The 25,332-nt window shown below is 46.3% G+C and overlaps 1 protein-coding gene across 1 annotated transcript in view; it reads left to right on the forward strand.

Moving 5' to 3' along the window:
* The first annotated feature begins 267 nt into the window (after positions 1–267).
* The window catches only part of LOC142260748 (uncharacterized), an 85,390-nt gene continuing 60,325 nt past the window's right edge, over positions 268–25,332 (forward strand). Inside the window, 4 exon segments of the mRNA XM_075332072.1 lie at positions 268–555; positions 685–1,069; positions 1,153–1,266; positions 18,351–19,426. Coding sequence (XP_075188187.1) covers positions 937–1,069; positions 1,153–1,266; positions 18,351–19,426 — 1,323 coding nt within the window. The 5' untranslated portion in view covers positions 268–555; positions 685–936.

The raw sequence follows: 25,332 nt of genomic DNA on the forward strand, positions 1-25,332 counted from the left end.
CTGTGCAGACAATGACAGCCGTGATGACTGCATAGCAGATACTGTCACCTGCTGGGGGCGCATCTACCTACAACCAATCACAGATGAGAGGATGGCAGGTGGACGAGGAAAACATGGAAAGCTGTGTGTATACATTGTACAGTACAGGAAGTGAATGCGCGACCCGGAAGCAGTGTGCTGCCATGACACCGAGTCTCGGTAAGTATGAAACGCTGTTTTATTTCTGGTTTTCTTTATTTTTCAATTATTTTCTCCAGTGCCGGATCTGGATTTTGCACCTGGAATACCGGATACGGCACCCGGAAATCTTTGAAACTGCACGGATCCGGATTTTTACAATATGGATCCGCTCAGACCTACTCAACTCCCTTATCGCCAATAATTTTACATATCGGCTCATCTCCTTCCCATTCAGGTCTTTATAATATTGGATCCTCTCAGCGATTTCATTCTGTTTAAGAAAACTTCCTGTCCAGGATGGATAGAGACAGAGACAAGATGGCGGATAGGATATTACACCTCACCCTAGAGATCCTCTTCCGGCTTACTAGAGAGGTGAGAGATTCTGATGACGTCACATTACATCATTCTTATCTATGGGAATAACAGATGGACAGAACTGGAGAGGTGACGACTCTGGAAATGTCTGGAGTGAGATTTATTACTGTGTCTCTCCATAACCAGGATTACACAGTAGTGAAGAAGACCTCTAGTGAGCGCTGTCAGGACCCTGTGTCTGAGGGATGGGGAAGACCCCTGAGCCCAATCACGGGGCCTCCACCTCACCCCCCGATACATGAGGACATCAATGACCAGAAGATCCTAGAACTCACCTACAAGATGATTGAGCTGCTGACTGGAGAGGTGACACTGCTGGGAATGCTGGGACATTATACAGTAACGCTATGAAGGGATCGGGGGTGACGGTATCATTGTATGTGTCAGGTTCCTATAAGGTGTCAGGACGTCACCGTCTATTTCTCCATGGAGGAGTGGGAGTATTTAGAAGGACATAAAGATCTGTACAAGGACATCATGATGGAGGTTCCCCAGCCCCTCACATCACCAGGTAATAGACAGGACTAAATACACACGGCCTATAATTATCTGTATGTAAGGAATGAATTCAGTCCCTGTATGTGTCTCCTCCAGTTCTATCCAGTAAGAGGACAAGACCAGAGAGATGTCCCCGTCCTCTTCTCCCACAGGACTGTAAACAAGAAGACCCCGATGTTCCTCAGGATGTGTTTCCTCCAGCTCTATCCAGTAAGAGATATCTACTCATGTACTTTCTGCACTCATTTAGAGTTTACATTTTTAGACTTTCTGCTCTGTATTTTTCAGCTGTATTTTCTTTGCTTCTGCTTTTTCTGCTGTTTGTTTCTAGTGCCTTATCTATGTTGTTACCCTGTTTCCCCGAAAATAAGACCTAGCCCAAAATAAGCTCTAGCATGATTTTATGGGATTTTTGAAGAATGCTTGAAATATAAGCCCTACTCCAAAAATAACCCCTAGTTACAGTCAGGGCTAATGTTAGGAGGAATCAAACTGCGCAATTTCTCAGGAACCCCACTCTCTTAGGGACCACATCAGTTGTTTTCTGAAGTTGATTGTTTAAGGACCTTTGATGACTTCAAAGTCATGTGACATGATGCAACCAAAGGCCTCTTAATTACAAGAGTCTAAATCAACTGAACAGAAGAAAGGCTGCCATGCAGGACTGGCACTAGGGGAAAGGGACAGCAAACTGGGTAATTGCACAGGGCTCCCTTTCTCCTAAAATGCAGGCGTAATGACTTTTATAAAAAAACACGGTTACATTCCAACTTATTCAAGAAAAAAAAGATGACATGGGACGATTTCATATTCTTGCCTGTAAAATCAATAACTGCTCATGTACTAATGTTAATATTTACGCTCCCAATACTGGCCAAATTAATTTCTTTGAAAAACTGCTAATAGAAGTAGATAAAATAAAAATTGGTGACCTACTAATGATGGGAGATTACAATATGGTAACAAATTGGGATCTAGATTCAACAGCACATTCACACTAGAAAAAAACAAACCCTCCATAATTGGCTGCTAAGAAATTAACTCCTAGGCACATTTCACTGTCTTGGGCCTCTTTCCCACATCCGTGAAAAACCACGCACGTTTTTCACTGACGTGTCAAAGGTGCGTTTCTTTGTCGCTCCATTGGGAGACCCAGACAATTGGGTGTATAGCTCATGCCTCCGGAGGCCACACAAAGTATTACACTAAAAGTGTAAAGCCCCTCCCCTTCTGCCTATACACCCCCCCCGTGCATCACGGGCTCCTCAGTTTTTATGCTTTGTGCGAAGGAGGCTGACATCCACGCATAGCTCCACAGCTTGGTCAGCAGCAGCTGCTGACTAGGTCGGATGGAAGAAAAGAGGGCCCATAACAGGGCCCCCAGCATGCTCCCTTCTCACCCCACTGTGTCGGCGGTGCTGTTAAGGTTGAGGTACCCATTGCGGGTACACAGGCAGGAGCCACATGCTGTTTTCCTTCCCCATCCCTTACTGGGCTCTGGGTGAAGTGGGATCCTAATCGGTCTCCAGGCACAGGGACCGTGCTCCCTCCGCAGCCCCTGGGAATCTGCTGGATAGGAGCCGGGTATCGTCAGGGACAAGGCCCTGCTACTGTGAGGTACTCTGTGTCCCCGTGGGGACCGCGCATGGAGCGCTTGTGCCATACACATTACAGCACTGCTGGGTGTGTTAGTGCGCCGGGGACTACCGCGCATGGAGCGCTTGTGCCATACACATTGCAGCACCGCTGGGTGTGTTAGTGCGCCGGGGACTACCGCGCGGCCGCGCTTATTGCCGGCCGCACTTATAACTTTAGTCCCCGGCTTCTGCGGCCTAGTATCGCATATTCCCGCCCACAGGCCTGCCAGTCAGGGGAAGGGCGGGACGCTGCACACATCGTCAGCGCGGAGGGCTGGAGCATACATTAGTATCCTCCTCCCTCCTCACTCAGTACACTGGGGCACTAGATTCCCGCACTTTTCTTGGGCACGCCCACGGTCCCCTCCTCCCCACAGAACGCCGGCAGCCATTCCTGTCAGCGATTCAGACGCTGGAGAGGAGAGACAACACAGGGAGACCCAGGCAGGGAATCTGGTGATCACACAACCGCTCTGAGCGGTCGGTAAGCAGCACCTGTGGTGCTGGCCCCACTGAGTGCCGAAGTGTGTGTATATATATATATATATATATATATATATATATATATATATATATATATATATATATAGGCTATACATTTGCACTGTACGGTCGCTCTGTTGTTTTTTGGCTATATACCCTCCTGGATTGTTCTCAGAGGAGACAACAGCATGTCGTCCGCAAAAAGCAAGGGTGCCAAAGCACAGGCGTACTTTGCAACCTGTACATCATGTACGGCTGTACTGCCGGCAGGTTCCACTGACCCTCATTGTGTGCAATGCTCGGCCCCTGTGGCACTTACTCAGCCGGAGCCTCTGCTACAGGTGGCCCAGGTGGAACCACCTGCTACCACTGTCCAGGTGACAGGGACGGAGTTTGCAGCTTTTGCTGACAAACTGTCTGAGAGTATGGATAAATGGTCTGCTAAAATACTAGAATCCCTACAGTCCAGACCGGTGACTCAGGCCCCGGGCACTGTTCAATCTTTGACCCCTGGTCCCCCTCCTTTGGAACAGCAAAGTGCCCCTGGGATGACCCATAGGTCCCAGGGTGAGGTCTCTGACACGGACCGCAGTCCCAGACCGCCTAAGCGGGCTCGCTGGGAAATTCCCTCCACCTCATCACACTGTTCAGGGTCTCAGCAGGACTCTCTGGAGGATGAAGCGGAGGTAACATATCAGGATTCTGATCCTGAAGCCGCTCTCAACCTAGATACACCTGAAGGTGACGCCGTAGTGAATGACCTTATAGCAACCATTAATCAGGTGTTGGATATTTCTCCCCCAGCTCCTACAATTGAGGAGTCAGCTTCTCAGGAGAAATTCCGTTTAAGGTTTCCCAAGCGTACATTGAATACGTTTCTGGATCACTCTGACTTCAGGGAGGCAGTCCAGAAAAACCGAGACTGTCCAGACAAGCGTTTTTCCAAGCGCCTTAAGGATACACGTTATCCCTTCCCCCCTGATGTTGTCAAGGGCTGGACTCAGTGTCCCAAGGTGGATCCTCCAATCTCCAGACTGGCGGCTAGATCCATAGTTGCAGTGGAAGATGGGGCTTCACTCAAAGATGCCACTGACAGACAGATGGAACTATGGTTGAAATCCATCTATGAAGCTATCGGCGCGTCGTTTGCTCCAGCATTCGCAGCCGTATGGGCACTCCAAGCTATCTCAGCTTGTCAGGCGCAGATTAATGCAGTAACACGTACATCTGCCCCGCAAGTGGTGTCCTTAACCACTCAGGCGTCGGCGTTTGCGTCCTACGCCATTAATGCTATCCTGGACTCTGCGAGCTGTACGGCGGTAGCATCCGCCAATTCGGTGGTAGTCCGCAGGGCCATGTGGCTACGTGAATGGAAGGCAGATTCTGCTTCCAAAAAGTTCTTAACCGGTTTGCCATTGTCTGGCGACCGCTTGTTTGGTGAGCGATTGGATAAAATCATTAAACAATCCAAGGGAAAGGACTCATCCTTACCCCAGTCCAGACCAAACAGACCTCAACCGCGGAAGGTACAATCGAGGTTTCGGTCCTTTCGGACCGCGGGCAGGTCTCAATTCTCCTCGTCCAAAAGGCCTCAGAAAGATCAGAGGAACTCCGATTCATGGCGGTCTAAGTCACGTCCTAAAAAGACCGCCGGAGGAACCGCTCCCAAAGCGGCCTCCTCATGACTTTCGGCCTCCTCAAACCGCATCCTCGGTCGGTGGAAGGCTCTCCCGCTTTTGCGACGCCTGGCTGCCACAGGTAAAAGACCGATGGGTGAGATACATTCTATCTCACGGTTACAGGATAGAGTTCAGCTCTCGTCCTCCGACTCGTTTCTTCAGAACATCTCCGCCCCCCGAAAGAGCCGATGCTCTTCTGCAGGCGGTGGGCACTCTGAAGGCGGAGGAAGTGGTGATCCCTGTTCCTCTTCAGCAACGGGGTCACGGTTTTTACTCCAACCTGTTCGTGGTGCCAAAAAAGGACGGATCCTTCCGTCCTGTTCTGGACCTAAAACTGCTCAACAAGCATGTGAAAACCAGGCGATTCCGGATGGAATCGCTCCGCTCCGTCATCGCCTCAATGTCCCAAGGAGATTTCCTAGCATCAATCGACATCAAAGATGCTTATCTCCACGTACCGATTGCACCAGAGCATCAGCGCTTCCTGCGTTTCGCCATAGGGGACGAACACCTTCAGTTCGTGGCACTGCCTTTTGGCCTGGCGACAGCCCCACGGGTCTTCACCAAGGTTATGGCAACAGTGGTGGCAATCCTACACTCTCAGGGACACTCGGTGATCCCTTACTTAGACGATCTACTTGTCAAGGCACCCTCTCAAGGGGCATGCCAACACAGCCTGAACATTGCTCTGGAGACTCTCCAGAGTTTCGGGTGGATCATCAACTTTCCAAAGTCAAATCTGACACCGGCCCAATCACTGACATATCTTGGCATGGAGTTTCATACTCTCTCAGCAATAGTGAAGCTTCCGCTGAACAAACAGCGTTCACTACAGTCAGGGGTGCAATCTCTCCTTCAAGGCCAGTCACACCCCCTGAGGCGCCTCATGCACTTCCTAGGGAAGATGGTAGCAGCAATGGAGGCAGTTCCTTTTGCGCAGTTTCACCTGCGCCCACTTCAATGGGACATTCTCCGCAAATGGGACAGGAAGTCGACGTCCCTCGACAGGAACGTCTCCCTTTCTCGGGCAGCCAAGGCTTCCCTTCAGTGGTGGCTTCTCCCCACTTCTCTGTCGAAGGGGAAATCCTTCCTGCCCCCATCCTGGGCGGTGGTCACGACGGACGCGAGCCTGTCAGGGTGGGGAGCGGTTTTTCTCCACCACAGGGCTCAGGGTACTTGGACTCAGACAGAGTCCTCCCTTCAGATCAATGTTCTGGAGATAAGGGCAGTGTATCTTGCCCTAAAGGCGTTCCAGCAGTGGCTGGAAGGCAAACAGATCCGAATTCAGTCGGACAACTCCACAGCGGTGGCATACATCAACCACCAAGGCGGGACACGCAGTCGGCAAGCCTTCCAGGAAGTCCGGCGGATTCTGCTGTGGGTGGAAGCCACAGCCTCCACCATATCCGCAGTTCACATCCCGGGCGTAGAAAACTGGGAAGCAGACTTTCTCAGTCGCCAGGGCATGGACGCAGGGGAATGGTCCCTTCACCCGGACGTGTTTCAGGAGATCTGTTGCCGCTGGGGCATGCCGGACGTCGACCTAATGGCGTCCCGGCACAACAACAAGGTCCCGACATTCATGGCACGGTCTCAAGATCACAGAGCTCTGGCGGCAGACGGCTTAGTTCAGGATTGGTCGCAGTTTCAACTCCCTTATGTGTTTCCTCCTCTGGCACTGTTGCCCAGAGTGTTACGCAAGATCAGGGCCGACTGCCGCCGCGCCATCCTCGTCGCTCCAGACTGGCCGAGGAGGTCGTGGTACCCGGATCTGTGGCATCTCACGGTCGGCCAACCGTGGGCACTACCAGACCGACCAGACTTGCTGTCTCAAGGGCCGTTTTTCCATCTGAATTCTGCGGCCCTCAACCTGACTGTGTGGCCATTGAGTCCTGGATCCTAGCGTCTTCAGGGTTATCTCAAGAGGTCATTGCCACTATGAGACAGGCTAGGAAACCAACGTCCGCCAAGATCTACCATAGGACGTGGAAGATATTCCTGTCGTGGTGCTCTGCTCAGGGTTTTTCTCCCTGGCCATTTACCTTGCCCACTTTTCTGTCCTTCCTTCAATCCGGATTGGAAAAGGGTTTGTCGCTCGGCTCCCTTAAGGGACAAGTCTCTGCGCTCTCTGTGTTTTTTCAGAAGCGCCTAGCCAGACTTCCACAGGTACGCACGTTCCTACAGGGGGTTTGTCACATCGTCCCTCCTTACAAGCGTCCGTTAGAACCCTGGGATCTGAACAGGGTGCTGATGGCTCTTCAGAAACCACCGTTCGAGCCAATGAGGGATATTTCTCTCTCACGCCTTTCGCAGAAGGTGGTCTTCCTAGTAGCAGTCACTTCACTTCGGAGAGTGTCTGAGCTAGCAGCATTGTCGTGCAAAGCCCCTTTCCTGGTGTTTCACCAGGACAAGGTGGTTCTGCGTCCGGTTCCGGAATTTCTCCCTAAGGTGGTATCCCCCTTTCATCTCAATCAGGATATCTCCTTACCCTCTTTTTGTCCTCATCCAGTTCACCAATGTGAAAAGGATTTGCACTTGTTAGATCTGGTGAGAGCACTCAGATTCTACATTTCTCGTACGGCGCCCCTGCGCCGCTCGGATGCACTCTTTGTCCTTGTCGCTGGCCAGCGTAAAGGGTCACAAGCTTCCAAATCAACCCTGGCTCGGTGGATCAAGGAACCAATTCTCGAAGCTTATCGTTCCTCGGGGCTTCCGGTTCCCTCAGGGCTGAAGGCCCATTCTACCAGGGCCGTGGGAGCGTCCTGGGCCTTGCGGCACCAGGCTACGGCTCAGCAGGTGTGTCAGGCAGCTACCTGGTCGAGCCTGCACACTTTCACGAAACACTATCAGGTGCATACCTATGCCTCGGCAGATGCCAGCCTAGGTAGGCGAGTCCTTCAGGCGGCGGTTGCCCACCTGTAGGACGGAGCCGTTTACGGCTCTATTACGAGGTATTATTTTACCCACCCAGGGACTGCTTTTGGACGTCCCAATTGTCTGGGTCTCCCAATGGAGCGACAAAGAAGAAGGGAATTTTGTTTACTTACCGTAAATTCCTTTTCTTCTAGCTCCAATTGGGAGACCCAGCACCCGCCCCTGTTACATAGTTACATAGTTACTTAGGTTGAAAAAAGACCTAGGTCCATCTAGTTCAACCTTCCTCCACCAGTTGTACATTTAGTCACTAAGTCATTTATAACCAACAATGTTTTGTGTACTGAGGAAATCATCCAGCCCTTTTTTAAAAGCTGTTATAGTATCTGCCATTACTACCTCTTGTGGTAGGGCATTCCACAGTCTGACCACTCTAACTGTAAAGAACCCTTTCCTATTTAGCTGTCGGAATCGCTTTTCTTCCACTCGCAGTGAGTGCCCCCTGGTCCTTAGTATTGTTTTCGGAAGAAATAAGTTATGTGCCAGTCCTTTATATTGACCACACATGTATTTATACATATAAATGAGATCTCCTCTGAGACGTCTTTTTTCTAAGCTAAACATATCTAACTTTTTCAATCTGCCATCATATGGGAGGCCTTCCATTCCTTGTAATAGTCTAGTTGCCCGCCTTTGAACTGACTCTAACTTCTGAATGTCCTTTTTAAAATGTGGAGCCCAAAACTGGATCCCGTATTCCAGATGTGGCCTTACAAGTGATTTATAGATGGGTAACAATACGTTGGGATCACGGGATCTTATCTCTCTTTTTATACACCCTAGAATCTTGTTTGCTTTAGCAGCTGCTGCCTGACATTGAGTGCTGCTGCTCAGCTTATTTGTAATGAGAATACCCAAGTCCTTCTCCTGTTCTGTAGTCCCTAGTTTACTTCCATTTAATGTATACGCAGCTATAGGATTACTCCGTCCTAGGTGCATTACTTTACATTTATCAACATTAAATCTCATTTGCCAAGTATCTGCCCATTCTGACATCTTATCCAGATCTTTTTGTAATATTGTACTATCCAGGTCAGTTTTTAATATCCTACATAGTTTGGTGTCATCGGCAAAGACTGACACTGTACTATCAATCCCATCCACAAGGTCATTAATATAGAGAGTAAAAAGAATTGGTCCTAGCACAGATCCCTGCGGCACCCCACTGCTGACTATAGCCCATTTAGAGAATGTAGCATTTATGACTACTCTTTGTTTCCTATCTTTTAGCCAATTCCTTACCCAGTTGCATATTGTGTCCCCTAGTCCTTGCTTCTGGAGCTTTAGTATAAGGCTATTATGTGGTACAGTATCAAATGCCTTTGCAAAGTCCAAATAAATCACATCAGCTGCATTACCAATATCCAGGTTTGCACTTACCCCCTCATAGAACCCCAACAGGTTGGTTAGACACGACTTATCTTTCATGAATCCATGCTGTTTGTCAGTTATCATATTATTTTCTGCAATATATTTTTGCATGTCATCCCTTAAAATGCCCTCAAAAACTTTGCATACTACTGATGTCAGGCTTACTGGACGGTAGTTGCCTGGATCTACCCTCTTACCTTTCTTAAATATCGGTACCACATCAGCAATCCTCCAATCCTGAGGCACCAACCCTGTTACAAGTGAGTCTAAAAAGATGAGATACAGCGGTCTGTCGATTACGGAGCTCAATTCCCTCAATATTCGTGGATGAATGCCATCTGGCCCTGGGGATTTGTCAATGTTTAATTTACTCAGACGTAGGCGTACTTCATCTTGTGTTAAATTAATTATATCGGGTGGTGGACTTTGATTTTTCACTTGTTGAATGATCCCTGGTACAGTCAGTTCCTTGGTGAATACAGATGAGAAATGCCTATTTAATATCTCAGTCTTTTGTTTGTCCTCTATAACTAACTTGTTATTATATTTTAAGGGTCCGATACTATCCTTTGTTTTCCTTTTGGCATTAATGTATTTATAAAAGATTTTGGGATTTATTTTAATGTCATTGGCGATTTTTGTTTCAGTAGCTAGTTTTGCTTGTTTGATTTCTTTTTTGCATTGCCTATTGATATCTTTATACTCCTGCAATGCTATTTCTGTATGCTCAGCCTTTAAGATGTTAAACGCCCTTTGTTTTTGTTTTATTATACTTTGTACAGTCTTATTTATCCATAGTGGTTTCTTTTTATTCCTGGACATTTTATTACCAGAGGGTATAAGTTTTTTACAGGACTCTAGCAGTATATCCTTAAACTTACCCCATTTATGTTCGGTATCCCCAGTTACCATGACTCTGTCCCAATCTACACATTTAAGCTCTTCCCTTAATTTGTTGAAATCAGCTTTCCTAAAATTCCAGGTTTTAGCATTCCCCCTTTGAAATGTTCTATTGAATATTATGTCGAAGCTTACCATATTATGATCGCTGGTGCCCAAGTGCTCCCGGACCTGTAGATTTGAAATTGTATCCGGTCTATTTGACAGGACCAGATCTAGCAAATTATCTCCCCTGGTCGGATCATCTACCATCTGAGAGAGGAAATGGTCCTGAATGGTAGATAAGAACTTACAGCTTTTAGCAGAACCAGAAGATTCTATGTCCCACTGTATGTCTGGATAGTTGAAATCCCCCATAATAAGAACCCGATTATTATTATTAGCTGCCTTTTCAATTTGTTCCAGCATTTCACCCTCTATTTGTTCAGGTATGTTAGGAGGCTTATAGCAAACTCCAATTAGCATTTTTCCATTATTCCCCTCCCCATGTACATTTACCCATACTGACTCTACATTGTTGCTGTTCCCCTCAATGTCATCATACAACACAGGTTTTAGGTTAGATTTGATAAATATACACACCCCACCACCTTTTTGGCCTTTCCTGTCCTTCCTAAATGTACTATAACCCTGTATGTTTGTCACCCAGTCATGGCTTTCATCCAGCCAGGTTTCCGTAATGCCCACCACATCATAATCCATGGTTGACATAAGAGTCTCCAATTCATTCATTTTGTTTGCAAGACTTCTTGCATTTGCCAGTAGACATTTAATCCTATTAACACCTTTATTACTCCTAGCCTCCCTACGTTCCTTGTATGTCCCATCCCCCCCTAATCCTTCATTGACCCCTACCGTCTCCCTGTCTCTATCTGCTCTATCTATCCCCTTATTTGCTCCACTACCCTCCCTCCCCCCCGATCCTAGTTTAAAAGCTCCTCCATCCGTCTGACCATTTTCTCCCCCAGCACAGCTGCACCTTCCCCATTGAGGTGCAGCCCGTCCCTACCGTAGAGCCTGTAGCCGACTGAGAAGTCGGCCCAGTTCTCCATGAACCCGAACCCTTCCTTCCTGCACCAATTTCTAAGCCACATATTTATCTCCCTAAGCTCCCGCTGTCTTTCTAGTGACGCTCGTGGCACCGGTAGTATTTCTGAAAACACCACCTTGGAGGTCCTGGACTTCAGCTTCTCTCCTAGTTCCCTGTAATCATTTTTAAGGACCTTCCACCTGCCTCTAACTTTGTCATTAGTACCAATGTGCACCATGACCGCTGGGTTTTCCCCAGCCCCACCCAGCAATCTGTCTATCCGATCCACAATATGCCGAACCCGAGCACCCGGCAGACAACACACTGTTCGGCATTCACGGTCTCGGCGACAGATGACCCTGTCTGTCCGCCTAATTATAGAGTCCCCTACCACCAACATCTGTCTGGGCTTTGCTGCACTCCTATTTCCCTCCTTCCTACAGCAGTTGTTTTCCTGGTTGCTAGGAGCAACGTCCTGCTGTAGTGACCCTAGTCCAGGCCCTTCATTCCTAATATCAGCCAAACAGGCATATTTACTAGGTTGTGCCAGGTCAGGACTAGGCTCCCTGACACTTTTCCCCCTACCTCTTCTTCTAACTGTTACCCAGCTACCTACCTCTGGGTCCTGATCTTCCCCACTTCCACCCTCCTCCATATCACTGGCCCCAGCCAGAGAAAGCTCAGTGAGCTCTAAACTCCTCTCCAGGTTTGCAATGCCCCTTAGTGTTGCAAGCTGCTTATTTAGATCAGTTACCTTGGCTTCCAAATACGCAACATGCTTGCATCGAGTGCAGACATATTCACCCTCGAACGGCTGCTCAAGGCATGCATACATCTGACAAGATACACACCTGGTAGCATTGTCCATGGAGCACCTATCAAATGGGGATCAACAGTAAAGTAGAAAAACAAAGAGAAAACAACGAAAGAAACCCAATGGGAAACGTATAAGGATAAATTCAAACTATGTTCTTGTGTCAAACTATGTAATTGTGTTGAAACTATGCACTTATCTTAAATTCAGCACTTTACTTGAATTCAGCACCTCGCTCGCTCAGCCCCCTTCGGGCTGTTGTTCTTTGTGTACACATGTTGTTCATGTTGAATGGTTTCAGTTCTCCGATATTCCTTCGGATTGAATTTACTTTAAACCAATTTATAATTTTTTCCTCCTTCTTGCTTTTGCACCAAAACTGAGGAGCCCGTGATGCACGGGGGGTGTATAGGCAGAAGGGGAGGGGCTTTACACTTTTAGTGTAATACTTTGTGTGGCCTCCGGAGGCATGAGCTATACACCCAATTGTCTGGGTCTCCTAATTGGAGCTAGAAGAAAAGGAATTTACGGTAAGTAAACAAAATTCCCTTCTTTGCTCTCCGTGAGCCGTGATTATGGCACACGTGTGTTCTCCGTGTGTTATCCGTGATAACACACGGAGAACGGGAACTTTCTACTCACCTGTCCCTGGCTTTGCTGTCCGTGGTGCTGATCTGCGGTCTCCGGTCCTGCCGACTCCCCGCTGCTGCTGTTTCCGGCCGCAGTGAAGTGAATATGCAATGAGCATAATGAGCGGCGGTCGGAAGCAAGTAACAGCAGCGGCAGAGACAGGAGGGCTGGAGACGGTGAGTAAAGTTTTTTTTTTTTTATTATTTTCTCAGACACGTGTGTTTTCTCCGGTGCGTGTCACACGAAATACCTCCGTGTGGTCCGTTTGCGTTCCGTGTGACACCCGTGATGCCGGAGAAAAACTGACATGTCTACGTGTGGAGCACACGGACACACATCTGCTCCACACGTACACACGGTCCATGGCAGAACACGCACGTGAGCGCAGACCCATTGATTTTAATGGGTCTACGTGTGCCCGTGTCTCCGGTACGTGAGGAAACGGACCAAACACGTACCGGAGACACAGACGTGTGAAAGAGGCCATAACACCAGATCCCGAGAGTTCTCATACTACTCAGAAAGTTATAAAACTTATTCCCGCTTTGATCATATCTTTACCACTTCTCAATCAATTTATAAATTTAAAAAAGTAACAATATTAAATAAAACATTTTCGGACCACTCACCCTTATTAGGAGAAATACAACTAAATTACAATGCTCAAAAAACTATGCTCTGGAAATGTAGTCCTGGAAACATTCTCAAATTATATTTTGAAGAGAATAATAAAGGAGATATATGTCCTACAATGGTATGGTTAGCACACAAGGGAGTACTCAGGGGGAACTAATAAAAATTTCAACATTAAAAAAAAAAGAAAAAGTAAAATTGAAGAACTGCAAAAATTAATAAACGATAAAGAAAAAATTCAACAAGAAAGTCCCACTCCACCATCAAACATATATAAAGAGTTATTAGATATAAGAACAGGTAAAATATATCTTTGAACTGTGTTAGCCAGTAAAGATAAAAAAATTGTTTAAAAGAACTGAGAGTCCTCAGTGGTTGATACCTTTAATGGCTAACTGAAAAGATGGTAATAATAGCAAGCTTTCGAGACTGCTCAGGTCTCTTCTAAAGGGGGCTTTACACGCTACGACATTGCTAATGCGGAGTCGTTGGGGTCACGGATTTTGTGACGCACATCCGGCCGCATTAGCGATGTTGTTGCGTGTGACACCGATGAGCGATTTTGCATTGTCGCAAAAACGTGCAAAATCGCTCATCGGTGACATGGGGGTCCATTCTCGATAATCGTTACTGCAGCAGTAACGAGGTTGTTCGTCGCTCCTGCGGCAGCACACATCGCTATGTGTGACGCCGCAGGAACGAGGAAGCTCTCCTACCTGCCTCCCGGCCACTATGCGAAGGGAAGGAGGTAGGCGGGATGTTACCTCCCACTCATCTCCGCCCCTCCGCTTCTTTTGGGCGGCGGATCAGTGACGCAGCTGTGACGTCGCTGTGACGCTGAACGAACCGCCCCCTTAGAAAGGAGGCGGTTCGCCGGTCACAGCGACGTCGCCGGGCGGGTAAGTATGTGTGACGGCTCTGGGCGATGTTGTGCAACACGGGCAGCGATTTGCCCGTGTCGCACAACCGATGGGGGCGGGTGCCCACGCTAGCGATATCGGGACCGATATCGCAGCGTGTAAAGTAGCCTTTAGCCTGATGAAGAGACCTGAGTAGTCTTGAAAGCTGCTATTATTACCATCTTTTCAGTTATCCATTAAAAGGTATCAACCACTGAGGACTCTCAGTTCTTTTAAACAATTTTTTTACATCTAAGAATTAAAATAAAAGCCCAACTATTTGATGAATATGAAAGCTATTTACACTATTAAAAAATGATAAATTATTCCAATATTAACAAGACAACCAGAGTAATGGCAGGAAAAGTCAAAACATAAAGGATAGAAATGAGATTAGTAGCCATAACCCAAACGCAGTACTGGTACATCAGCCGAAGGAAATTGGTGATGCATTCGCGGACAACTACTCCAGACTGAATAACTTAAAAAATCATTCCTCTACTCCCCACCCAACCCCTGAACAAATTAATGAATTTCTAGCCCAGATCAACCTTCCTAAAATAGAACCGGAACAATTACTGTCCCTTAATGCTCCCTTTAGTGAACCAGAAATCCTTATCACAATTTCATCCCTAAAATCAAGAAAAGCCCCTCAAGAAAACAACATTATTTGACAGTAAACTGAGAGGAGGCCTGGGAGTCCCTGATATTACTAGGTACTATTGGGCAGCACACTTACGTCACATCCCTGCATGGTCTAATCGCAGTGCCTTCTCTAGATGGATGGAAATAGAGAAGTTATGGCTAGCCCCAATACACCCTAACTCCTACCTTTGGGGCACCTCATCTAATAAGCCTGACCCACATACCCTGGGCCCTATAGCCTTCACGAAGAGGATATGGGACTGTTGTGTCAAAAAGTTTCCACTTAAATCTGAACACTCTCCATTGACCTCTTTTCTTTTTAATCCCAGAATGCCAGACGGTATGCAGGGTACAGCGACTAAAACGTGGTTTGACAGGAAACTCTTTTGCTTTGCTGACATAGTAGACGCACACTCCAGAGTCCTTCTCCCATACGCCACCATAGCTGCTAAATTTAATCTCCCAGGCAATTCCCAATATCGGTATTTACAAGTTAGACACCTGATGCACTCCCTTTTTACCTCATTAGAAGTCTCTATCCTACACTTTTTGAGAGATTGTGCAGAGCTGGGGCCTCTACTAAAGGCCTCATCTCCGATATATATCGTATTTTAATGGCTCCGTGCCCAGAAGACAAGCCAAATCATACATATATGAGGAAATGGGAAGATTTCCTTGGTGAGTCCATTCCCTTGTGTATGTGGAAGCGGATCTGGGATACGGCCTCAAAGACATCTTCGTGCTATGTTTATAAGGAAAATCAGTATAAATTACTTATGTATTGGTATCACACCCCATCACTACTACATAAACTAAACCCAGCTATACCTGACAATTGTTGGAGGTGTGGAGCCACAGGAGGAGACATACCGCACATATTCTGGGTATGCCCCAATATCCAGTGTTTCTGGAGGTTGGTGCAATCTCTTATTTATGAAGTAACTAACCTTCGGATTCCCCTGGATCCTAAATTCTACTTATTAAATATACCACTTGCTCAGCTGGGGAAAAGAGTGAAGCGGTTACTATTACACATGACCACAGCAGCTAGATGTCTAATTGCCCGTAACTGGAGGTTGGCCCATCCACCCTCACTTACAGATCTCCAATCTCGGATCCAAGATGTGAGAAGGATGGAGTATTTATCTGCCCTGTCAAATAACACAGTAGATCTTTTTGAGAGTGTTTGTGTCACTTTGGGATACTTATTGGGCCAACAAAGAATAACAGTGAAGTACGGCCTTGATGGAAGCCTGATATGCTCACCCTCCCCAATCCATCCCCCCTCCCTTATGTTTCCCTGTCTAGTACTGTATTGTTCGTCTTGTCATATTCCCTGTTTTCAGTGTATTAGTGGATAATGTGTATACTGATTTCTGGTTTACAGTTATTGTTAACAAGCTTGTGAGACATATCCATGTACTTTTTTTTGTATCTGTTCTAAAAACTTAAAAAAAAAATCAAGAAAAGCCCCAGGACCTGACGGATTCACAAATGATTATTATAAAGCTTTTTCCTCCCTCTTAGCCCCCCACCCAACTAAAGTTCTCAATAATCCTTCCTGTCGGGCACATTTTCACCCAAGATGTTGGGAGCAACTATCATACTAATACCAAAAACTGGAGACTGCAATGAATCTGTCGGCAACTATAGGCCTATCTCTTTAACCCCTTCACGGCGGGCTGATTTTTCGCTTTTTGTTTTTTGCCATTCTTCTTCTAAGAGACGTAACTTTTTTTATTTTTCAGTCAATATAATTATGTGAGGGCTCATTTTTTGCGGAACGAGCTGTACTTTTAAATGAAACCATATTTTTTACCATGTAGTGTACTGGAAAACGGCAAAAAAATTCCAAATGCAGAATAATTGCAAAAAAGTGTGATCGCACTATTGTTTTTGAGATATTTTATTCACTGTGTTCACTACATGGTAAAACTGATGTCTGGGTGTGATGCCTCAGGTCAGTGCAAGTTCGTAGACGCCAAACATGTATAGGTTTACTTTTATATAAGGGATTAAAAAAAATCAGAAGTTTGTCCGAAAAAAAGTGGCGCACATTTTACGCCATATTCCGTGACCGGAATGTGATAGGCGTTCTCATTTCTCGGGATCTATGGCACAGTGATGGCTTATTTTTTGCATCTTGAGCTGACGTTTTTAACTGTACCATTTTTGCGCACATGCCATGTTTTGATCGCCTGTTATTGCATTTTGCGCAAAAGTTGTGCCGACAAAAAAAGTAATTTTGGCGTTTGGAATTTTTTGCTGCTACGCCGTTTACTGATCAGATTAATTGATTTTATATTTTGATAGATCGGGCGTTTCTGAACGCCGTGATACCAAATGTGTGTATATTTTTTATTTTTTTAACCCTTTAATTTTCAATGGGGCAAAAGGGGGGTGATTTGAACTTTTAGGTTTTTTTTTTTTAATTTTTTAAAACTTTTTTTTTTTATTTTCTTTTACTAGTCTTCCTAGGGGGCTATAGCGATCAGCAATCCGATTGCTCTGCCCTATCTGCTGTACACAGCTGTAAACAGCAGATACGCTCACTTTCTGCTTCACTCTGCTCCGGGCCGAGTGATCACATCACTTGACTTCCGGTATCGGCCTGTAAGTAAAAGTTTACCGCAATCGCGATTATAATGGCGCTGTCACATATTGATAGCGCCATTTAAGAAGTTAAACGGCACGAGCAGATAATGATTCTGCATGCTGCCGGCGACAGACCACGGGCAGTAACATTATGACCCTATGACGTAATATTCCTGCCCGCGGTCGTTAAGGGGTTAATAAATACTGACATTAAAAATCTATTAAAAAATGATTGCTGACAGGCTCAATATATTCCTCCCAGATGTGATAAAGATCAGCTTGGTTTTGTTGAAGGACGGCAAACCACTGCTGGTACGAGGAGGACAATCAACCTCTGAATTAACAAAGATGTAACTCTTAAGGCCACTTTACACGCAACGACATTGCTAACGAGATGTTGTTGGGGTCACGGAATTCGTGACGCACATCCGGCCTCGTTGGCGACATCGTTGAAGTCTGAAACGCAGGAACGACCGTTAAGGTTCAAAAAATACTCACCATATCATTGATCGTTGACACGTTGTTCTAATCTCAAATATCGTTGCTGCTGCAGGTGCAATGTTGTTCGTCGTTCTTGCGGCAGCACACATCGCTATGTGTGACACCGCAGGAACGAGGAACAACATCGTACCTGCGGCCACCGCCAATGAGGAAGGAAGGAGGTGGGCGGGATGTTACGGCCGCTCATCTCCGCCCCTCCGCTTCTATTGGGCGGCCGCTTAGTGACACCGCACAAACCGCCCCCTTAGAAAGGAGGCGGTTTGCCGGCCACAGCGACGTCGCTAGGCAGGTAAGTATGTGTGACGGGTGTTAGCGATGTTGTGCGCCACGGGCAGCGATTTGCCCGTGACGCACAACCCACGGGGGCGGGTGCTTTCACCAGTGACATCGCTAGCGATGTCGCTGTGTGTAAAATGGCCTTTAGATGTCGAAATTGGACAACAGATTTAGAATAATTTGTTTCCTAATATAATTTCTGATATTATGGCTTAAAAAAAATGTATTTTCAAAATAATATCATTAAATAACTGTGTTTATTTTTAGTAGATGACTGTATTGGGAGTTCAGATGGAAATCTAATATCTTCAGAATTTATAACAGACGGTCAAAGTATCACGCATGATACATATGAAGAGCATGCTGTTGTCCCAGATACACCTCCAGTCCTTCCTTGGAAAGCTCTATCATCTGATCTTTTCCAACAAGTCCAAACTTCTGATTTATCACAAAATTGTAAGCAAAATAAAAGTTACAGAAGGGATGTGGAACATGAAACGGCTCCTACGAGGGAGAAACCATTTTCGTGTTCAAAATGTGGGAAATGTTTTACCAGGAAATCAAGTCTTTTTACCCATCAAAAAGTTCACACACATGAAAAGCCGTTTTCTTGCCCCCAATGTGAGAAATGTTTTACTCGAAAATCAATTCTTGTTAACCATCAAAGGTATCACACTGGGAAGAAGCAATTTTCATGTCAAGATTGTGGGAAATGTTTTATTCAGAAATCACATCTTTTTAGACATCAGAAAATTCACACAGGGGAGAAGCCATTTTCATGTTCAGAGTGTGGGAAATGTTTTATTCAGAAATCAGAACTTGTTCAGCATCAAAGATCTCACACAGGGGAGAAGCTGTTTTCATGTTCAGAGTGTGGGAAATGTTTTACTCAGAGATCAAAATTTTTTATGCATCATAGATCTCACACAGGGGAGAAGCCATTTTCATGTTCAGAGTGTGAAAAATGTTTTATTCAGAAATCACACCTTGTTAGACATCAGAGAATTCACACAGGGGAGAAGCCATTTTCATGTTCAGAGTGTGGGAATTGTTTTATTCGAAAATCAACACTTGTTGAGCATCAAAGATCTCACACAGGGAAGAAGCAATTTTCATGTTCAGAGTGTGGGAAATGTTTTATTTGGAAATCAGATCTTGTTAAGCATCAAAGATCTCACACAGGAAAGAAGCCATTTTTATGCCCAGAATGTGGTAAATGTTTTGCTAGGAAATCAGGTCTCGTTTGCCATCAAAAAAATCACACAGGGGAGAAGCCATTTTCATGCTCAGAATGTGGTAAATGTTTTACTAGGAAATCAAGTCTTGTTTACCATCAAAAAAATCACAGAAAATAAACCATTTTTATGTTCTGAATGTGGAAAATGTAATTCTCAGAAATCAGATCTTGTTAAACATGTGAAGTAGCCACACAGGGAAGGAACCTTTTTCATGTTGTGAATAATTGAAATGTGTAACTGGTAAATCAAATCTTGCCGACCATTAGAAAACCAACAGAGCGGAGCAGCCATTCTTGCTTTCAGAATTTGCCAAATGTTTTTAAGATTAATCAGGTCCTGTTGTCAGATGAGTCACACGGGAGAAGCCATCATGATGTACCATAATTCAAAGAGTTTATAAAAAATTCTGTTACAATTGCTCAAGTAAGAATTTGTGAGGGAAAGAACCATTTTCTTTCTCTTTAAACTTATTGTAATTTTCGGAACCATAAGACACACGTAGATTTTGAAGGAATAATGTAAAAAAATAACACAAAAAATGTGATCATTCTGCACTGTTATGGGGGGGGGGATCTTCTTCTGACATTGTTATGGAGATAAAATGACCCAATTCTGTACTGATGTCCCCCATCCTGGGCCCCTTCCAGATATACGTGTCTCCCATCTTCGTGTATTTGTCTTTCATCCTGGTACATTTGTTGACCATCTTTATCCCATCCTGGTATATTTGATCCCCATCCTGGTATATATGGCCCTTGTCCTAGAATATATGTCCCGATCCTTGTATATATGGCCGTCATCTTGGGCCCATTCTGGTATATATTTCCCCATCACACTGAACACATAAGAAAATAAATGATTATACTCACCATCCCTCCACTCTCCTGGTGCACGGTGTTCTCTTCTGATGCTGGCAAATAATCTCAGCATGTACACTTACACACGGACATCACTGCTCCCCACACCTGGGATTATGGGCTTGGGGAGCAGTGAATATTCATTCTCTAATAGTAGATATACATGATCGCCCAATCACAGCAGTAAGCCAGCGGCTGGGTGATCATGTGTACCTGATATTAAAGAGAATGAATATTCACTGCTCCCCATGCTAATAATTCCGCCCACCTCTTGGTTGGCGCTGGCTTAACTGCCTAGAGGGGGGCGGGATTATGGCACGGGGAGAAGTGAATATTCATTTTCTATTTTAGCTGTCACACTGTTAGCCTTTTTGAGAGCCTTTAGGAACATTCGTGAAATGTTTTTATACTGGATTATATTTAGATAATTCACTAATCTCAGATTTCCCACTGCTTTATTTACTAAAAAGCCCCAGATTGGAGACAGGAACTCTTAAGTATATCACATTGTATATAATTGCATTTCAAAACTTGTTGTTTTGTTAATAAATGCTTGTAAATATACAGTATATTTTTCATGCCTGTCTTTCTCTATTGTCTAGATGTGATGATTTTGACTATGAACTGTTGTGAATGTCAGTTATGCTTTTGCTGCTGTGAGGCTCCCTCTTGTGGTCAGGAATGGTTTGGTCAGAGACCAGGTGTGTTGAGCAATGGGCGTTTCCATTGCTAACTCTCTGCCTATTTAAACCCTGGTCTGATAGCAGGCTATGCAGGATGTCAGTTGTTCTTTTTGTACACCAGCCTGCTTCATCCTGCTCCAGACCACATCTACCCCAGATAAGTGCTTGACTCTTTATTTCTTGTTTAGTTCTTTTTGCTCTTATCTGAGTTTGTCATTTGCTGTGGTTGTTTTCAGTTTATTTGCATGCAGGGATCTTCCCTCTCAGTTGCTTAGCTGGGAAGCTCCCTGCAGCTATGTTTGGAGTATTGCTCTTATTAGTCCATGTGTTTGTTGCTTCTTGAATTTGTAATGGTTCCTGCTTTCTGTTCATTGGTATGACAAGAGCGCCTGGTATAGGACGGAGTTCAGATCCAGCGATCTGAGGGCTTTTTTGTACTATCAAGTTTTTGGATTTTTGCAGGGTTTTTCTCTGGCCACCATCAGTCCCTTTCCTATCCTGTCCTATTTAGTCAGGATTAGCAAGGCGAGGCCCTACTATCATCTATCTGTGTATTGTGTTTTCCTATATCACCGCAGTCTTTGAATGTGGGGGGCTTGCTATTCTTTGGCAATCTATTTTCTGAGGCAGAGAGTTATTCATCTTTCCTTCCTTTAGGATAGCTAGTTCTCCGGCTGGGTTCGCTGTGCACAGGATGTTAGTTCACCCCTCGGCTACTTCTAGTGTTGATGGTTAATAAGGGGATGGCGGCCAGATTAGTTGCCAATGCTCTTGTCACCTTTTACCAATGATTTATGGTAGTCTTCCATGGTTCCGGATCATAACAATTAACCTCTGGAGTTGAGGCAGAGCTGTAGGCATTTTGCACAAAAATAGTGAGGGGAGAATTGGATCACACTACAGTCTAGATATGAGGACGTTGTTAAGACTAGTGATTGGCGACTGTATTCGTTACTATTCGCTATTAGCAGAATAGTATGGTACTCGAGATATTCGTTAGACTGCAAGTAATACTGTATTCGCCTCGCTATATTTGGATGTCCCGCCCAGCCTTTTTGGCACCTGATTTGCAGCCACAAAACATGTTGGGCTTCTTAACCAATCACAGTAATGCCGCAGCCGTCTTGTTTGTGGCGTTACTGTGATTGGCTGGCCGCTGCCATTTTGTACACAGTACATTGCCAGTGTCTCTCTCCAAGCGCTTCATACTCACCGATCACAGGTGCGGCTGTCACGCTGCTCCCGCTGCCTCTCATTCTTCTTCCCTAGCCTCTCATTAGCCTCATTACATGTTCACTCCTCCTGCACACCGGTGGCCATGATTGGTTACAGTCAGACCCGCCCCCAAGCTGAGTGACAGCTGTCTGACTGCAACCAATTACAGCCACCGGTGGGCGGGTCTATATCATACAGTAAAAAATAAATAGTTAAAAAAACGGCATGCGGTCCTCCCCAATTTTGATACCCAGCCAAGATACAGCCTCAGCCGAGGGTTGGTATTCTCAGGTTGGGAGCTCCCCAGCCTAAAAATATTAGCCAGCAGATGCCCAGAATTGCCGCATTCATTAGATGTTACAATCCCGGAGCTTTACCTCGCTCTTCCCAATTACCCTGATTCAGTGTCAATTGGGGTAATAAGGAGTTAATTGCAGCCCATAGCCGCCACTAAGTTCTATATTAATCATGGCAGGTGTCTCTGAGACACCCCCCCATCATTAATCTGTAAGTGAAAGAAAATAAACACAAACACCAAAAAATCCTTTATTTGGAATAAAATATAAAAAAAGCCCCCTCTTTCACCACTTCATTCACCCCAATAACACAGAAGTCCGAGGTAATCCACACAAGGTCCCATGACGGTCCTGACTCTGCTACATCTGAGCCTGGAGAGACCGCAAACATGTCCGATCTCTCCAGGATCTGGAAAACACTGACAAGAAGAACCCGGCTGGGAACAGTGACGTCATACAGTTCATCAGCGGTCATACCCGGGTTCCCACGTTATGACCTCTGGTGACTTGAAGCACTCTGGCCTAAAGTTCAGGACCGTGTCCCACATCTTGCCAGTACTTTAACAGTGACAGTGCCGGCATGGAGATGCGAGCTGCCTTGCACTCCCCGAATGGCATTGTCAGTGTTAAAATGCGGGGCCGTGTCCCACTCACCACCAGCACTTTAACCGCGACTGGTAGGGTCTCTGCTACTTGTCCCTGGTTTTCCAGGATATCTGCTACATGTCCGTCCACGGCTTTCAGTCTCCTGTCTGCCTACAGCTTCCATTAAACCACTTTGTGAGCCCTTGAAAGAATACCAAGACCATGGTTCCCAATGGCGCAGTTACAAACTTTTTTGGGAGAGTCCCTACACAGCTCCACTCCGTACACCTCATACATACACGGCTCCGCTCCGCACACCTCGTACACACGGCTCCCTTCCATACACCTCGTACATGTACCGCCCTGGTGTTGGTCGGGCTGCTTGGATCCGGGATCCTGATGGCTTGAGGGGGCCCGGACCCGGCTTGGCGGACACTTGGCTCCGTAAAAAGGGGGGTATTTACAGGGAAAAAGTTTGTGACGCCACCTGTGGGTTGCGGTAATGGGAGTACCGCCATTGCTGTAAGGAGTACCGGGGCAGATGGATTTAAGCAGCCTGATGTTAGTCCCTCCACAGGTAGGGATGGCCCCGGGCTCGTAAGCACTGAGCAGCCATATATCTAGTTTGCGGCTCTGCAGGTGGAGGTAGGTGCAGGTTATTATATATCTAGTGTGCGGCTCTGCAGGTGGAGGTAGGTGCAGGGTATTATATATCTAGTGTGCGGCTCTGCAGGTGGAGGTAGGTGCAGGGTATTATATATCTAGTGTGCGGCTCTGCAGGAGGAGGTAGGTGCAGGGTATTATATATCTAGTGTGCGGCTCTGCAGGTGGAGGTAGGTGCAGGGTATTATATATCTAGTGTGCGGCTCTGCAGATGGAGGTAGGTGCAGGGTATTATATATCTAGTGTGCGGCTCTGCAGGTGGAGGTAGGTGCAGGGTATTATATATCTAGTGTGCGGCTCTGCAGGTGGAGGTAGGTGCAGGGTATTATATATCTAGTGTGCGGCTCTGCAGGTGGAGGTAGGTGCAGGTTATTATATATCTAGTGTGCGGCTCTGCAGGTGGAGGTAGGTGCAGGTTATTATATATCTAGTGTGCGGCTCTGCAGGTGGAGGTAGGTGCAGGGTATTATATATCTAGTGTGCGGCTCTGCAGGTGGAGGTAGGTGCAGGGTATTATATATCTAGTGTGCGGCTCTGCAGGTGGAGGTAGGTGCAGGGTCTCTGTTATTTTGGGGTCATCACTATTATTAACCCCTTCATGTCTTGGCTATTTTTAGCTTTAACCAGTTCAGGACCAGTTTCCCGCTATATATCACCGGCTCATTTCCATATTGTTTTGATACAGGTCAAATATATCTTTGTACCGTGTTAGCCAGTAGAGATAAGGGAGATGCTAGAACGTACGGGCTCCTGCCCAGTATGACGTAACTTGTCAGGGTGCAGGGGGGTGCGAAGCTACAGGATGGAAGGGTGCAGGGGGGGCGAAGCCACAGGAGAGGGGTTCAGGGGGGGCGAAGCCACAGGAGAGGGAGGGCAAAGCCACAGGATGGGAGGGTGCAGGGGGGGGCGAAGCCACAGGAGAGGGGTGCAGGGGGGGCGAAGCCACAGGATGGAAGGGTGCAGGGGGGGGATGAACCACAGAATGGGAGGGTGCAGGGGGGGGCGAAGCCACAGGAGAGGGGTGCAGGGGGGGGCGAAGCCACAGGAGAGGGGTGCAGGGGGGGGGCGAAGCCACAGGAGAGGGGTGCAGGGGGGGGCGAAGCCACAGGAGGTGGGTGCAGGGGGCGAAGCCACAGGTGGAGGGTGCAGGAGGGGGGCAAAACCACAGGAGGAGGGTGCAGGGGAGGCGAAGCCACAGGAGGGGGGGAGAAGCCCCTCTTGCATGATTACAGTAGACAGGGAGACATTGTCATGCCCCCAACCAAGCTGGTCACGCCCACTAACCTGATAGGAGCCCGTACATTCTAGACTCAGCCATAGAGATAAAAAAAAATGTTTTTAAAGAACTGAAGTCCTCATTGGTTGATGCCTTTTAATGGCTAACTGAAAAGATGGTGATAATAGCAGCTTTCAAGACTACTCAGGTCTCTTCATCAGGCTCAGTATAACACAAGATCTGAAGAGTCACATATTTATACACAACAGGACTTAGAATAGTACAGTAAATAAGACACGTTATGTGAAGCAGAACTATCAGTATGGCAAGGGGACAATCAGTTGTGGCAGTAATTATTGCAGCTGTTCATAAATAAGGAGGGGGAAAGTTTTATTGTTCTCTGATTGAGGTCTGGTCCAGAGTTGTGATGCCCCCAGATGCTCCGAGGATCACATTTCTTAATTGATGTAAAAAGACATAAATCCATGTGACACCT

Source organism: Anomaloglossus baeobatrachus, unplaced genomic scaffold (assembly GCF_048569485.1).
Source record: "Anomaloglossus baeobatrachus isolate aAnoBae1 unplaced genomic scaffold, aAnoBae1.hap1 Scaffold_177, whole genome shotgun sequence".
Classification (NCBI taxonomy): Eukaryota; Metazoa; Chordata; class Amphibia; order Anura; family Aromobatidae; genus Anomaloglossus; species Anomaloglossus baeobatrachus.